Source organism: Akebia trifoliata, chromosome 1 (assembly GCF_017979445.1).
Source record: "Akebia trifoliata isolate Shusen 1 chromosome 1, ASM1797944v1, whole genome shotgun sequence".
Lineage (NCBI taxonomy): Eukaryota > Viridiplantae > Streptophyta > Magnoliopsida > Ranunculales > Lardizabalaceae > Akebia > Akebia trifoliata.
In genome coordinates this window covers 21,230,831-21,247,710 of record NC_141375.1, presented here as the reverse complement: position 1 = coordinate 21,247,710, position 16,880 = coordinate 21,230,831, and the positions used below count along the sequence as shown (strand labels likewise).

The following is a 16,880-nucleotide window of genomic DNA, read 5'->3' as shown; positions in this document are numbered from 1 at the left end:
AGTTCGGATTAAACCTTGCTAGGTACAATGAAACTTCAATTGTTAAAAATACATCAAATATTTATTATTAATATGGAACAAGGGCAAGGGGTGTCAACGGGTGTCGATTTTGGTCTGATTCCAAATATACCAAAATCGAAACCTAAATAAAACAGAGGTTCCGATTCTTATCGATTCCAATTCTGGGTATGAAATCATAATCAGAATCAACCCTACAAATACCTTGTTATCAATTTTGAATAAACAAAAGCAAAGTAATTCCTTGAGCAAATCAAAATTTCAAAAGGAAAACCTTCGATAATTAAGATATGGCTCTTTGTTTGTAGTTGAGATTTGGACGGAAAAGGAAATATAAAGTTTAAAAAGATTCCATATTCTCTCTTAGATTCTAATTATAGCTGTAAATTTACTCCTAACTAGATCATTGATTAACATTTTCTTTGTAAAATCGACATGAGCAAAGGTTACTTATTCCAATTAGCCTAACCTAATTCATAAACCTAAGAACGAGGAAGACTTGTACGTGTCCGTCTACATTTCCATATTTCATTCATCCCTTACTTTCTTCATCTTTACAATTTCTCAAAAATGGCACACTCAAGGTAACTGTCAAAAGACAAGAGTATTGTGGTGCCTAACATCTTTCCCAATTTCTTCTTGAATATTTTGGTTTACACCACTAAGTAGTCATTTTGCTCTTGAGGAGGTTTATTTCACTTTTTAAGGTCTTTCGGAGAGACTCCAGCTTATGATAGCCTTACATTAAAGGTTCTTTAGGAGTATTCATGCATGTTCAATGAGAATTCTTAAAGAAATAAAAATTGAAGCCATCACCTTACAAAACTTGTATGACTTGCATTTCATTTTGAACTTTTCGATAACAATATACAATGGGCTAGTTTCCCAACAAATGTAACTTTATATAGAACAACTATGATGCCATAACGAACTCGACACTAAATAAAATAAAGATTACACAACCAAATATAACGAATAAAAAACTTGACAAAAAGGACTTGGCATAATGAGGAAATAACAAGAGATTTCAAAGCCTAGCTTAGCTACTTCAAATAAAATAAGATGCCTACAAAAATGTTTTGGTGATAATAACTACTTCTCCATAACTGTGAATCCTTTGATTAAATGTTATTTTTACCTTTTTCTCTTGTGAATAGTTGTGGTTGTCAATCATCTCATCTTTGTACCCACTGAATACTCCGGAAAGACGTGCATAATCAATTTTCAAGATCCAACTGATTGTTGAAATATTCTCTTGATGCTAGATGTATAATTGCAATGGGTAAGGAACATGATTATTCTCCTTTTAAGTTTGGAACATTTTAAATTGTTCACTAGACATGAATACATAAAAGCAAAGAAAGAAGTAAATCCACCCCTCTTAAAATCAAAATTTTTAGACAGAAGGGTCAATGTAATATGAGTTGATTTAGTACACTTAGAGAACTGCAAGTTAGTTAAGGAAGTTCATGTAAGTCCTACACACAAGTATGACTGTCAGTAGAGGACACAAGACCCAAAATGGTGTTGAATTCAATCCCAAATCGGTGTGCAAACGGAGAATAAAATGTCCATGGAATTGACACCAAAACAACCCGAAAAACCAGTCCCAGATGCAATATCTTCAAGTACTAAGTGATCGAAAACACTGAAAATCAGAAATAAAATAGTCCCTAAACCAATGTAACAATATCCTTATTCACTGATTGGGTTCAAGTAATATAAACCATGTCCCAAGACTTATGGCTTTTAGTCATTAAGATTACCACATGAACCGAACACAGGGACCTTCAAATTTGATCATGCAATATATGGTTTTGCCTCGCCATAGATATGACGGACTGTTAATATTAGTGATCATACATGGACTTTAGAACACAATAGAAAAGATCTTAAAGTAGGTCTCAAATTCCAATAGAAAATGAACACTTTGGACTGATCTTGAGCAACAATGGTGATTCATGACTATCAAAAGTGAAAATTTTGCTATCAGCATTGTATTCACACAAGATAAGGAGCCATCCTCACATGCTAACAAACTGATTTGAAGCAACTTGGACCTTGAAGAAAATAGCAATATGTAACTTGACCGGGTCAACTCAATGAACTTGATAAGAATAGCTTAAAACTGATTTAGACTTATTAAAAAGTTGTCCCATCTTCTACAAAAAAAGAAAAAAATCCTGAAATGATGCCCTAAAAAATACGTGGGTGCCTTAAACTCAAGCTGTTGGTATGGCTTTCACTATGTCAACATGATCAAAGACATCAATTGTCAACAGCTCATCCCATCTAAACAAAAAAATTTCTTGGCTTTGCTCCGTGTTGAGGACAGTGTCTTAGCATTTTACTTTTGCTTGTTTCAACCATAATAATTAATGGGATGCATGTGTGTAATGAGTGCTACGGATGTAATGATTTTGTGTATCTTTTTATTGTAGATTTCTTTATGTTGGTCATATTCAGAACATGTCAACTTCGATGTTAGTGTTCCCTTTATAATCAATATGGTATTTATATAATATTGGATAACTATCATTATTTTTTAATTATACAATTTTTTTTCATAACTAATTAATCTACTTAAATATAGGTTTTCAACAACCGAGAAGAACTCATCAATTGGAGTCAGGATACTGGGAGAGCCGCAGGGACAGTTGTTATAAAAAAAAAAAAATCCAATGATTCGGGTAGCACTCCTAAAATCAGTTTTAGTTGTGAAAGGGGTGGAAAGTTCAAAGAACACAAGAAAAAATCTGATGAAAACAAGGCTAAGATTAGATGAACTGGAACAAAGCAGTGTGATTGCCATTTTACATTAAAAGGAATTCAGCTTCTGGATTGGTGATAAGTGGAAGCTTCAAGTTCAATGTGGTTCTCACAACCACGACTTGATAGAAAATTTGAAAATACGATGAAAGAGATGACTCAATGTGGTGTAAAGCCGATGGAAGTCATAGACATACTGAAACAGAGGGACAACTTGAATGCATCTACAATATATAATGCACGTCATGAAATAAAAGTTACTGAAATGGATGGAAGAACTCAATTGCATTGATTAATGAAGAATTTGCATGAGCATGGGTTTATAATCCCGATTCATGCAGTAACATAATGTTGAATCCATTCAATTTGACTGTACTAGGGGATTTGTTTGGGCCAATCTAGATTCAATTCAACTAGCTAAATGTTTTGCATCAGTAATCCTTATGGACTGTACGTATAAGACCAACAAATTTATAATACCATTGTTGCAGATCGTGAATTACATGTACTGGATTGACCTTCTGTGTTGCTTTGATATTCATGGAGGCAGATAAAGAAGATAATTAAAGTGTACATTGGAATGTTTGAAATGCACCCTCGATCAGAACATGTTTCCTTCAGTGATTGTGATAGATAGAGAATAAACATTAATGAATGCCACTGAGAAAGTATTTCTAGATTCAGTGAATCTCCTTCGTCGTTTACACATCTCCCAGAATGTGATAGCAAATTGTAAGTGTTACTTTGAAACCAATGAAGAATGGGAAATATTTTTAACTCAGTGGAATGACTTGGTTCATTCTAACACTGAGATATAGTAAATGGATTGACTTACATAACTTGAGATGGATATCAGTCAATATCTTGAGGTATTTTCATATGTCAGAGATAGTAGGCTGTCGAAGTAAAAAAGAACGATTTGTAGTTGCATGCACTGATAGATACACTCACTTTGGGAATACCACAACCAACAAAGGAGACATATCCCACACAAAAGTGAAGAGGCACCTCTAATAGTCCCAATGTAATTTCACCACCAATTGGGGTACAATACATAATATGATATTAAGACATTATTGAGGTGAGATCTTCATTTCAGAGAAGTTTGGTCAGGATAAAGCATGAGCATCAACGAACACCCTTGAAGGAGTTGATAAGGTATATTTCTGTAGTTGCTCTGGACTTGATCTCTATTGAAATGCAATGATGTTGGGGTGGTAGGTGTATTTTCATGTGGGTGTGGCATTCAGCATACACAAGGATTACCCTATGCACATAAAATAGTCCAATTTCAGCATGAAGGTAGGCCTATTCCCTTGTCATGTATCCTTCTATTTTGGAAACATTATCTAATGTACCCATACATATTCCACGAATTGATTTGAATGCAGGAATCGAATTTCAGATGCTGTGTAAGCAGTTTGAAGAATCAAATGAAGACAATCAGTCCGACTTCTTGAAGAAGATAAAGGGCTTGCTAATCTAGTTGAACTAGATCAGAAAACATTGACAAAAGGCAGACCACAGTCAAGTTCAGATAAACGAGCTTTGAAAGATGAATGATAGAATGAAAGAAGATCGTCTGTTTTTTAGTACGCTCAATCTATTGAAGACAAAGTGTCACAGTTAAAGTCGAAGTCAGTCAGCCCACTGAGAACCAAGCTTCAAGTTGAGCAAACTAGGTTAACTCCATCAGAAAAGTACAAAAAAACATTTCTAGGTGTTCAACCATATATTGAACGGGTGAAGGATGTCATGGCCAACGACAATTGTGGACCTTGATCATATAAAAAAGGCCCTTGAGCATATTTTTGGCTCCCAAGACTTTTTTCTGAGCGGAAGGCCCTTGATCGTATTTTTGAATCCCAAGATCTTTTCCGAGTGAAAGGCCCTTAATCATATTTTTGGCTCCCAATATCTTTTCCTAGCGAAAAACTATATCCAAGGCCCAAATTTTTATGAAAATGGGATTTTTTCTCTCTTTTCTTCAACTATGAATTCATTAGCAATTCAACTTTTTTTGTAAGTATTAGCAATTCTGGATTGATCTATCATATGTACCATTTTTATAGCCAAAAACTTCTTCTTAAGCCCTCATACTCAAAAATTGTTTTGGCAACATAAATAAATGGAATGTGGGGTGTACAAATGCAGGAATACATTCTTCAAAGGCCTTTTCTATAGGCATATCGATATTTCCAACTTTGAATAGGACTTCTGTTTGTGGTGAGTAAGCTGGACTTGAACCAACCACCACTGCATTGCAAATATGCCAAACAACTGAGCTATGGGTCCAAGCCTAATATGCTTAATTGTGGATGTATGATGAGAATTGATGCATTGTGCCAGTATGATCATCCTATTTGATAGGCTTCTTCGGAATTGTAACCCAAATGGCATTATTTTTCAATCTCGTCACAGAGGATTTGAATTCTAGTTGCCACATCTTCACTCTTAGATAAGTTAAAGATGAATCAAGGACCCCCAAAGAAAAACCAACTCCTATTTTTCTCACAAGAGAAACTGTCACACCATAAAAATTCTAACCTTGATCAATCCCATAACCCGGCTCAAGATCCTAATTTAAGAGTAGGAAAGGAACGAAGAACTATTGATTATCATCAATTAAAATTTTAAGAAAAAAGATAAAAAGCAAATAGAAGCCAATGTTTATCACTAAAAGGGATTATCATCCTGGAACCCAATCAAAACATCAAGTGTAGTACTACTTATTGGGTATTTATTACATCCAAACCAAATATGATAAAACAAAACCATTATAAGTTTGAATCCTAAAAAGACTAAACAACTAAAAAATAAATAAATAAGACCATGTCCGCTGATGAATCTGCATTTCCATTGTCCAACTCCGATCTCAATGCTCATTTATTTGAATTTTTTTTCCGACAGAGTTAGTAAGCTAAAGCTTGTAGGAAAGTCAACACTACACTAGCATTTAAGCATGTATACATACAAATAAAAAGAAAATATATAATCATGTTATTATCAAGTAATCAAGTCATTCCAAGATAATCAATGTATGCAATGATGACCAATTTTCTCATCGGCTTAACCATAACTATCATCACCGATTTTCCAACAACTCGGTTAAACTCTTTTTCCCAAAACGTGGAACCTTCATCGAGGTCCTTTCAGGTCTTTCACCCAAGGACCTAAGTCCTTACTTACTTAATTCATCATTTCAAAACATGTACATGATCATGCAATTTCACATTCGTCTTCTAAAAGGTCAGATTAAACATTCCATCAAATTTCAACAAAAACATTATTATGGAACAAAAAATTATCACAAAAATCTAGTAGACATTTATATCCCACACTATTCATCGATAGGCATATAAGAAACAATCATACTATATACTTAATTTTTATTTACTACGTATATATAAATATATAGGTTGTGAGAACCTACCTTAATTAATGTTGAAATCCGCTAATGAAATCTGATTCTTTATTTTCCTTTATTTGCATTTTTTTGATTTTCTACAAAAGATAATTACATAAATAAAGATTATATGACTACTAATGGTGACCAAGCTACCCTAATAGAATTTTAGCGTCTCTCTTATCCCAAGGATATTTTCTTAAAATTAAAAAAAATAACACATTTTTTTTTAAACAATATAACATTTTAAGAAACAAGAAAAATTAACATGACAGCCTTGCATTGCAAGCTGACATTGCTGTATACAAAAATTTATTTAAATTTTTATGATATTTTTCCTATAAAGAGGACTTTTTGATCTTTCCGACGATATATAGATCGTCGCAAACGGAATACTAACGAAGCTTCAATGAATTTTACAAGTCCACACTATTGTGCTGTCTTGTAAAACGAAAATTCAGTACGGATTAGCCGGTAGCTTATCATGTCACATTGGATTATTTTGTGAAAGAGAGTTTCTTTTCAGATTCCTAGGGGGAGTAGTAGTATGTTTTTGGGGTGAGGAGTTTTCTACCTCACCTATTTCATTTGGGTTAGTGTCTCAACACTCAAGTAGTTCAGAGTTCTCAACCATCTTAGCTCATTTAGTATGAGAAGATGGAGAAGGAACACCAGCATAGTCTGTTCTAGTAGTTCAAGCTTTCTCCGATGTCTTTCCTAAAGATTTACGGGTTTGCCCCCTAAGAGAATGTTAAGACTTCATGATTGAAGTTCAGCCAGGCATTGCTTCGATCTCCATTGTTCCTTATAGGATGGCACCAATCGAACTTATACAGCTCAAAAAGCAACTCCGAGAGCTACAAGACTTGGGTTTCATTAGGTGAGCATAGCGCCTTGGGGAGCCCCCGTTTTATTTGTGAATAAAAGGATGGTTCTTTGCGTCTCTACATTGATTACGATTAGCTGAATAGAGTCACTATTAAGAATAGATACCCTCTACCCCAGATAGATGACTTGTTTGACCAATTGAAGGGATCTCGTTTCTTCTTAAAGATCGACCATTTGACCTTTGATCGGGATGCCATCAACTGAGGGTGAGAGAAGAAGACATACCTAAAACTGCTTTCCGTACACGCTATGACCATTTCGAGTTTTTGGTGATGCCATTTGATTTGACCAATGCATAGGCGACCTTCATGGATTTAATGTACCGAGTGTTTAAGCAGTATTTGGATCAATTTATAGTAGTATTCGTTGACAACATCTTGATTTATTCCAAGACCCAAAAAGAGCATGAGAAACACCTAAGAATAACATTACAGGCACTAAGAGATCACCGCTTGTATGCAAAGAGAAGTAAATGTGAATTTTGGTTGTCAAAGGTTCAATTTCTTGGCCATGTTGTCTCAGAGGAGGGCATCTTAGTGGACCCCGCGAAGATTGAATCAGTTATGAACTGGGAGAGACCGAAGAATGTATTAGAGATTCACAATTTCTTGGGATTAGCAAGATATTACCAACAACTCTATTGTATGGTGCATGGTCCCACCTCATTTGGCGTCTACAATAGACACAAATTTGGCCAAGGAGTGTAATACAAGCAAAGACGGTACAAGAGAAGAGAAGAAATGAAGAAAAGTATGCAAGAATCAGAAGAAAGCAAAAAATCAAAAAACCAAGTGCTAATAGATAGCAAATGCCATTTGCTATATGGACAAAACCAATTTTCAGGGTTAATTTTGTATTTTCCTTTACAATCTTGTAGACTCCCCTATAGTTCTATAAATAGGGGAGCCTTGTAAGGGTCTGAGGATGGTTTTTCGATTCTTCTAAAAGATTGAGGGAAAATAGAACTTTAGGTTCTAAGGGGGGCTTTATTCCTAAAAAATAGAAAAAGAGAAAGGAAGCTCGGGGGAGAAGATGAACTAGAACGATGAGTTTTCTCTCACCATGAGACAGAACTCCAATTGATGGAACTTCAAATCTATAAATCTTCTTTTTTATTTCGATTTCTTAATAAATTTTTTGATTTCTTTGCATTCTTTCTTGTTTTCTTATTCTCCAAGTTTTTTATTGTCTTAGTTCTTGCAATTTCTTCTTGTTTTTCTTGTTTCCTTGCTCTCCAAGTTATAATGGATAGAAGCTTAGATCTAAAACTTGATCTAACCACCTCATCATGTTGAGATTGGATTCATGATTCATTATCATCATGATGGGAACAAGAAAATGAACGCAAGCCAAATGTCCCTTTCCATAGCTCCGAAATACCCCAAATCGACTTGTTGCCTCGAAATGTCCCAAATCAAATAGAAACATTGGAGGTAGAACAGATTTATGGAGGATTTTTCTCGCCTATCAGCCCTGATGACCCATCTAACAAAGAAAGACGTAAAGTTTGAATGAACCGAAGATTACGAGCAGGCATTTCAGGAATTGAAGAAGAGATTGACATCAGTACCAATGCTAGTATTTCCAACTAGTGAAGAAGGATTTGTGGTTTATAGTGATGCATCATTGAAAGGCTTAGGTTGTGTTCTGATGTAGTAAGGGAAAGTAGTAGCATATGCGTCCTGCCAATTAATAACTCACAAACAGAATCATCCAACGCATGACTTAGAGTTGGCTGCGATCGTTTTTGCTTTGAAGATCTAGTGTCACTATCTTAGAGGTGGCATGATAAGTTGTCAGTCAATCCATGCTTAATTTTCATTTTTCGAGGTAGCACAATAGTGTTGATTTGTAAAATTCACTAAAGCTTCGTTAGTATTCCGTTTGCAACGATCTATATATCGTCAGAAAGATCAAGAAGTCTTCTTTATAGAAAAAATATTAGAAAAAATTAAATAAATTTTTGTATACAGCGAAGTCAGCTTGCAATGCAAGGCTATCATTTTAATTTTTTTTGTTTCTTAAATGTTATATTGTTTTAAAAAAAAAATTGTGTTATTTTTTTAATTTAAAAAAAAAAATCATTGGGATGAGAGAGATGTTAAAATTCTATTAGAGTCTCTTGGCCACTATCAGTAGTCGTGTAATCTTTATTTATGTAATTATTTTGTGTAAAAAATCGAGAAGAAGCAGAAAAAAGAAAATAAGGAATCTGATTTCATTAGTGAATTTCAACATTAATTAAGGTAGGTTCTCACGAGACATATTTATATGTGCGTAGTAAATAAAAATTAAGTATATAACATGATTAAATGTTTCTTATATGTCTAAATAGAGTGGGATATAAAAATCTGGTAGATTTTGGTGATAATTTTTTGTTGCCATGATAATGCTTATGTTACAACTGCATGGAATGATTAATATGATATTTTAGAAGATGAATGTGAAATTGCATGATTATATACATGTTTTGGAATGATGAACTGAGCAAGTCAGGACTTAGATCATTGGCTGAAAGACCCGAAAGGCCCTCGGGAAGGTTTTATGTTTTGGAACAGAGAGTTTGACCAAGCTATTGAAAAAAATCGATGATGATGGTTAAGGTCAAGCCGATGAAAAAATTGGTCATCATTACAGGCATCGTTTATCTTGGAATAATTTGATTACTTGACAATAACATGATCGTATATTTTCTTCTATTTGTATGTATATATGCTTAGATACTAGTATAGCGTTGACTTTCCTACAAACTTTAACTAACTAATTCTATTGGAAAAACATTTCAAATAAATGAGCATTGAAATTGGAGTTGGACGATGGAAACATAGATTTCTCAGCAGACATAGTTTTATTTATTTATTATTTAATTATTTAGTCTCTTTAGGATTCAAACTTATAATGTTTTTATTTTATTTTGTTATATTTGGTTTGAATGTAATAAATACCCAATAGGTAGTACTATACTTGATGTTTTGATTGAATTCCAAGATGATACTCCCCTTATTGATAAGCATTGGCTTCTATTTGTTTTTTATCTTTTTTTCTTAAATTTTTTAGTTGATAATAATCAATAGTTCTTAATTCCTTTCATACTCTTGGATTAGGATCTTGAACTGAGCCATGGGACGAATCAAGGTTCGAATTTTTAGGGTGTGATAGAAATGATACAAAAAATACTTGTTTTCTAGGTCAACATTACAACATGTAGACAGTTGAGCTTTGAGTCGCCACTTGCTAATAAGAGGATCATCGATATGTCTCGTTCTTTCATTTTAATTCTCTGTTAAAAGAGGACTATGAGAACGTCCACTAACTTCTTCATCCAGATCAGCTACATATCCATCCAATTGATATCATAGCCCGTCTTCATACTTAAAAACTATATATTAAAAAAAAGTTACCTCAATTGTATTTCCTTTTGCATACAAGTTTGCTTCAACACCCATGACCTCAAAAAGATTTTTATCTCCATCAACTGGATAGGCAATCTATGATGAACCATCCATTCTCTTTTGTGTTATTTTTCTTGGAAAGAAAATATATTGTATTTTTCCTATCCTCAACTTACACTTCAAATTTCGAACGAAAATGTAAATCACTTGACACATACCACCATAATAACCTATCACAAACAAATTTGTACCTCATTAGAAGGTATGTATCACTGATTCATCCAAATAATGCATTTTTTTTCCTTGTCGATAAGAAAACAATAAAATATTTAATCATGGAAACATTCTTTATTTTTCTATAATAATAAAAAATACAAAAAGAGCATATATATATACATACCACGATCATAATAAAGTTATAATTTTCTCAGCATAACTTGGTAGTACATTCCACTTCATCTTCAAATGGATAATTTCCTGAACAATTTTAGGAGAAAACTATTGGTTACTCATGATCCAATTAAATTCTAAAACTTACCCAATATATCATACAACTTGCTCAAAAAAACCCAAGAACTACCAACAATTTAATTTCCTATACAGATAAACCAAGTAATTTTTGCAAAATCCACAAACTAACAAACCCTAATTGAAAATTGAAATCAACTTACTTACCCAGATGGGAATAGGATGGGATCATGGTCTCATGGATGGGTCTTTTTTGCTTTAGGGATCAATAAGACAGTTAGGCTTTCAAGGGGGTGGGTTTTGATGGGAAGAGAGGCAAATGGAGAGAGAAAGCTGGGCTTGTTGACACTGGGTACGTTTAAGAGAGGTACCACCACTGGAGCATAAGCTACGTACGGCCTCGGACTCGTCCGGACACGCGATGGACACGAGACACTCGGCGAGGGCTCTGTTAAGATGACGACACGCCACCTCCTGTGGTGGGCCAGCTGGTACACGCCTGTGACACTCGCACAGTGCTTGGTGTAACGGCTTGCACTTGGAGACGATTGAGATGGGATCGCCTTGATGCGACATAATACTGCTCTCTCCTATCTAGATATCAAGATTTGATGGCTGATGTAGACATACCCTCCCCATTTTGAGAAGAGTCGGTCTATTTGCTCATTGCACCCACTTAAGTTTTTTTCATAAAAATTAAAATTATCATTTTACCCTTATATTTTTAAGGGGTAGTCTTCAATCATTGTCAAGGAAGGAGTATTCGGTCGGCCGGAATCCAGCCTTTGGGAAAAGAGGGTCTGAAAGAGATGGATTAGGTTCGGAGGAGAGATTTCCACCAGGAGAAGGTAGGTATTGAATTGGCTAAGGCCAGGTCCAGCCAAAAAATGTGAGCGCTCCTTTAGATACGGCCAGAACATGACTGAATTGTGCAACTTATTAGTAATTTGGAATATGGCAAAAATTCGAGTTCTATTCGGTTTGGGATTGCAAAAATCCGATCTAAAATTATATCAAAATTTTGATAAATGGAAAATTTGCAGCATATGCTTTATAAGTGTATTATTCGTTTCATTTCAAAATTTTGGCCCTATGATGGTGATGATGATGATGAAATTGGTGATTTTAAAGGTGAAAGTGGTGGTAATAATGATGTGGTGATAATGAGGACATTGAAATTATTGTTCTATTGATTTTTAAAAGAAGACCAAAGTCAAGGGGCAAATCATCAATTCAGAAAATTAAGGTGTAATCTCACATAAATGTAGAGGGTCGTGTCATTATTTTTTTAAAGATAAGAGAAACATTTGTCACGTAAAAATGTGGATTTCTCCAAAATTTTAAAACATGGCCGCTTCAAAGTTGACTTGTGTTACACGTCACAACTTACAAATTTACACTTTGCAACATACAATAAGTTATAGTAGCATTTTTTTTCCATTGAATTGTATAAAAATTTGTAAAATTTGTAAAATTTGTAAAAGTCGTAAAAACAATGTTTTATTCTTTTTCAAATTTAAAATCTGTGAATTATCCATAATAGTTCAATAATCTAGAGAATAATACTTTCATTGAAAATATATATATAAAATTCATTTATGTTTCAAGAATTAAACGAGAGATTGCTAACAAGGGTTGTACACACCATCACCTACCGAAGAAAAAACCTAAAATCCACTTCTTCTTCTTCATCCTCCTTCTTCTTCTTATTTTTATTATTATTCATCTCTTTCTAAGTTTGTGAGAGGTTGAATCAATGAAAATTAGATTTTGGGGACTTTTTTTCAAGTTATCTTATTTCTTTAAACCACTATTAAAACCTCAAAATGATAATTTTGAATTGAAGAGCTCTAAGATTTTTTGATAATTTTGTTCGATCAGTTTATACCAAACTTATTCAAGCAAATTCAGTAGGTACCTACTGAATATTACCAAACATGTTTGGTAAGTACCTATCGAACAAAACTTTCCACCAACTATTGTAAAATCGATTCGGTAAATACTTACTAAATAAAACTTTCTCATGTGCACGACTTCAATTCAATTGGAAGAATTGGAATAAGAAAAATAAGATCAAAGCTTAAAATCCTCATTGAAATCGTTCAAGATGCGAAGAAGAATAAGAAGAAGAAATGAGAGAGAGAGAGATAGATGGTTCAATACCTTTAGGTGTGTGCTAATGGATATTTTAAAGTTAAAGTGGTTATAGCAAGCAAGTGAGCAAAATAAACCATTTCGATGTGTTCAAATAGATCCACCCACATTTAGGAATGGGAGCCGATGACATGCCCATTTGATCTTAGTCTTCTCTTCTAGATCAAGACTCGATAACTTAAATGCCCTCAACTCCAGTTTTTAGCCAAACATTGATTTTTTTTTCTTCCCAAATCTATCATCTTCAAGTTCTTTAATCTCAAGAGTTGTTATTGGCATCCCAACTTTTACTTATTACACCCCTATTTCTTAAATTATTTATCACACCCCAATTAAAGTTTAAAACACTCTTCAAACATTACAAAGGTTTCACTCAAATTATAATCTCAAACATTATAATACTCGTTAAAATAATTTTAGTAGTTGTTTACAATTATGATTAGGTTCATATAAAATTCAAAACCCAAAAGTTAGAAATTGAGAGAGAGAGAGAGAGAGAGGGAGAGAGGCTTTTACTTACTCTCAACCATTCACTTATTTTCTTTATTTTTAATTGGGATGCAATAAGTAAAAGTTAGGGTGCCAATAGCAGCTCTCTTAATCTCTATGACAAATTTATTTTAATTATATATATAATTAAAAATTGTTTGATGTTCAATTTACCTAAAAAACCTATCATGCCTTTAGATTTGAAAATAATCTTAAAGATTGAAAATTACTGATTTTGAGGATAAAAATAAAAGAATATAAGATGATTGATTTTGAGAAAACAAAATTGTGTTTTCAAACCGATTAAAGACAATCACATTTATAACATTTTTTATTAGTTTATGACATAATTCTAATTAAAGGGTACATTTCTTCATTTCGTATTGAATGGTGATATTAATAGTTCAACTTTTGTAGTAAGTTAAGATTATACATAGGCAAAATAATCATAATAATAATAATTTAGATACCAAAATCAACATTTACTTGTAATATTCTATTGAAAAGTATTAAGCCAACTCCGTGAGGCGAGGATAATTATTGTTCTTTTTCAATTTGCATTTGTTTGATGATAGAGTATGTTTCGACACATATGTGCATATTCATTGAATTGTGCACCCTCCAAGTTTGCCCCCTTTGACCAATATAATTACAATTAAACTCGTTATTTTTAATGTTTTTGATGTAACAAATCGATGTTTTAAATCCACAAGATCCGATAGTCACATCTACTCAATCGAGCTCTCAACGATTTTTATCAATAATTTCGATTGATTCAAAAAAGGGACCAACTAGTGGTTGGTTGAACTTCACTCTTAAAAAATTACCTCCTTTTTTGTATTTTTTATAATCTCTCCAAACCTACAATTTGCACTTCATTAGGAAAATCTGCTTGTTCATCTTCTTTACTCTATTAGTGTCCTCTTTGTTTTAAGATATTTAAATATGTATTGACTAATTGATTGTGTTAAAATGATTTTTTTAATGGAATTGGAAACATGTTTTGATCTATAGAATAAACTAATCAAAATTCGATGAAGTACTTTTTGCACAAATGACTATAACTTTAATTTCCAAAATAGAAATGCATTCAAGCACTCATGGATGTTCCTACCATAATGATACAACTGGTTCGAATTTCTACTACGTGTATGCGAAGAACCATATGAAAAAGTGAGTTTCTAGATATGGATATCGTCGTATATAATTGGTTGATTTGTACTTTAGTGTTATAATGGAGATCAATCAATGTTAATATGAATACGCTACTTAATTTTTTAGAGGTTTTTGAAAATTCTTATTGACAATCAAGAGAGCAGAATTGTTGATCTTGTCAATATGTTATTTTAATGGTTATATATTAGGGGATATTACTTAAAGGAGCTTGGCAAAGAGATTTATTTTCTAAAAAGTCATTAAGTTTTGGGCGGAAGATTGATAGGACATTTAGCAAACTTTTTGTTTCTTAATGGTCCCTCATTATTGGCGAACTCACCGTTTTTTTATTAATTGTTGAGTTCACCACTTTTTATTTATTGTTGAACTCACCACTTTTTATTTATCGTTGAACTCGATAATAAATAAAATGATGAAGTCGACACTAGTAAAAGCCACCATTTTTTATTTTTGATTATTTTTTTACTAAAATACATGGAAAGATAAGTTAAAAACTTGAGTTAACGACTTGTTTAGAAGATTTCAAACCAAAAGAATTTTCTTGGTCAATTTTCATCAAAAAACTAACAAAAAGAGTGAAGAAACCCTAGTTTTTTACATACATCTTCAAAATATTTGAAAAAATCCTTGAAAATGACTTCTTCTTCATTTTTTAATCATTTCTAATGGAATGAAGTCTCTGAAACTCGATTGAGATGCTAAAAATCCAAAAAAAATTTGATGAAAACGACGAGTCGGAACGGTTAGGGCATTTAATCGTGAGAAATGTGGGAGATGAGGTCCATGGACTGTTAAGAAAAGAAAAATTTACTAAATGGACTATTACAAGACCAACCAAAACTTTGGGATTATTTGAAAAAAAGTCCCTCTGTCAAAGTCCTTTAGGTAATTTTCCCTATATATTATCCAAATGCCTTTTCATTATGGTGGAAGGGAAAATTGTGGATTTTGGACCTGCAATTTGGTAGGATACGATATTGGCCCAATTTGTAGATTAAATATGAGTTCGTTGGATCACTTGATAAGCAAAATTGGCTATTTTTACAAAATTCATACTTAGAAAGGTGGTTAGCTATAATGATCGTGATCGAAGCAGTACTTTTATAGCAAACTTGGTTAAGTGGTAGTATGATTCTATTCACCTATGTATGTGGGCTCCTAAGGTCTAAAATATAGGTCGAGCTCAACAATAATAAAAAGTGGTGAACTCAATGCTGTAAATGTAAATCAGAATTTTCATTTTTTTTAGTTTGATAATGGGTAAATCTCCTTGAAACACTCAAAATGCATAAATCATAAATGAAAATAATAAATTACAGTTTAACCATAAAAAAAAAGTTTGAATCTCAATTCCATTCTTCATTTTTCTTAAGGAAACATTAGAAAAAAAAATGCATCTAAATGTTTAAAAGTGAAAGAATATCATTCTCTATTCATTATTCATGATCAAAGATCCTCGAAAATGATCGCCATTATTGTTGGAAGACCTAACTATGAGAAGAAGGTGATACAAGAGTAGTTTGGGTATATAAAAGACCTTGTAATGTGAGATGGGGACCAAGGACTATTAAGAAAAGAAAAGTTTACTTAATGTGAATTATTAAGAGATCATCCAAAACTTAGGGATTATTTAGAAAAAAGTCCCTCCATTAGGGTCCTTCAAGTAATATTCCATTTTTTGGCCCATGTTCATGCTTTTTGATATTTGCACATGATTTAATGCATAAATTATAATTCACAGACCATGGTTAACCTTCCTAAACAGTCAAATCCATGCATATGTTAAGTGTTAACTAGTTGGATCGAACCAAAACCTAATTAATGAACCACAAAAGAGGTAATAGTTGAGTTGAACTGATACCTAACCCTTTCCAACTTTATAACTTAGGGCTATTGTTATCAACTTTTGTTGTCAGATTCTATGATTGAAAATAGTTGTAAAAAGTTGAAACTCTAAAAAGCTTGTTTGATACAGTCTTGTAAAAGTATTGTATTACTTACTATAATCTGATAATCATTATTTGATATATTTGTTGGATTCAAGTACTAGAATGCCTTTAATGTTTAATAATGCACCAAATTAAATAAAATGACCCCAACAAATATATAATTATACTAAA

At 32.9% G+C, this 16,880-nt stretch overlaps 1 protein-coding gene across 4 annotated transcripts; it reads right to left on the bottom strand.

The window, feature by feature from the left end:
- Window positions 1-187: 187 nt before the first annotated feature.
- Window positions 188-11,594, bottom strand: LOC147410911 (cytochrome C oxidase biogenesis Cmc1-like protein). 4 transcript variants are annotated; one of them, XM_086441568.1, is made up of 3 exons: window positions 11,149-11,594; window positions 10,874-10,950; window positions 188-10,703 (listed from the first exon to the last, which is right to left on the bottom strand). In XM_086441568.1, exon 1 carries the CDS (start codon window positions 11,515-11,517, stop codon window positions 11,227-11,229), a length of 291 nt encoding a protein of 96 aa, XP_086297694.1. In that variant the 5' UTR covers window positions 11,518-11,594; the 3' UTR covers window positions 188-10,703; window positions 10,874-10,950; window positions 11,149-11,226. The 4 variants fall into 4 exon arrangements, with proteins under 4 accessions (XP_086297694.1, XP_086297696.1, XP_086297701.1 ...); XM_086441570.1 differs by having other exon boundaries at window positions 188-4,195; XM_086441575.1 differs by having other exon boundaries at window positions 188-4,054.
- Between the last annotated feature and the right edge of the window lie 5,286 nt (window positions 11,595-16,880).

Coding starts and splice junctions, on each gene's coding strand:
- LOC147410911 (XM_086441568.1), bottom strand. CDS start 11,517: ATGTCGCATCAAGGCGATCCCATCTCAATCGTCTCCAAGTGCAAGCCG.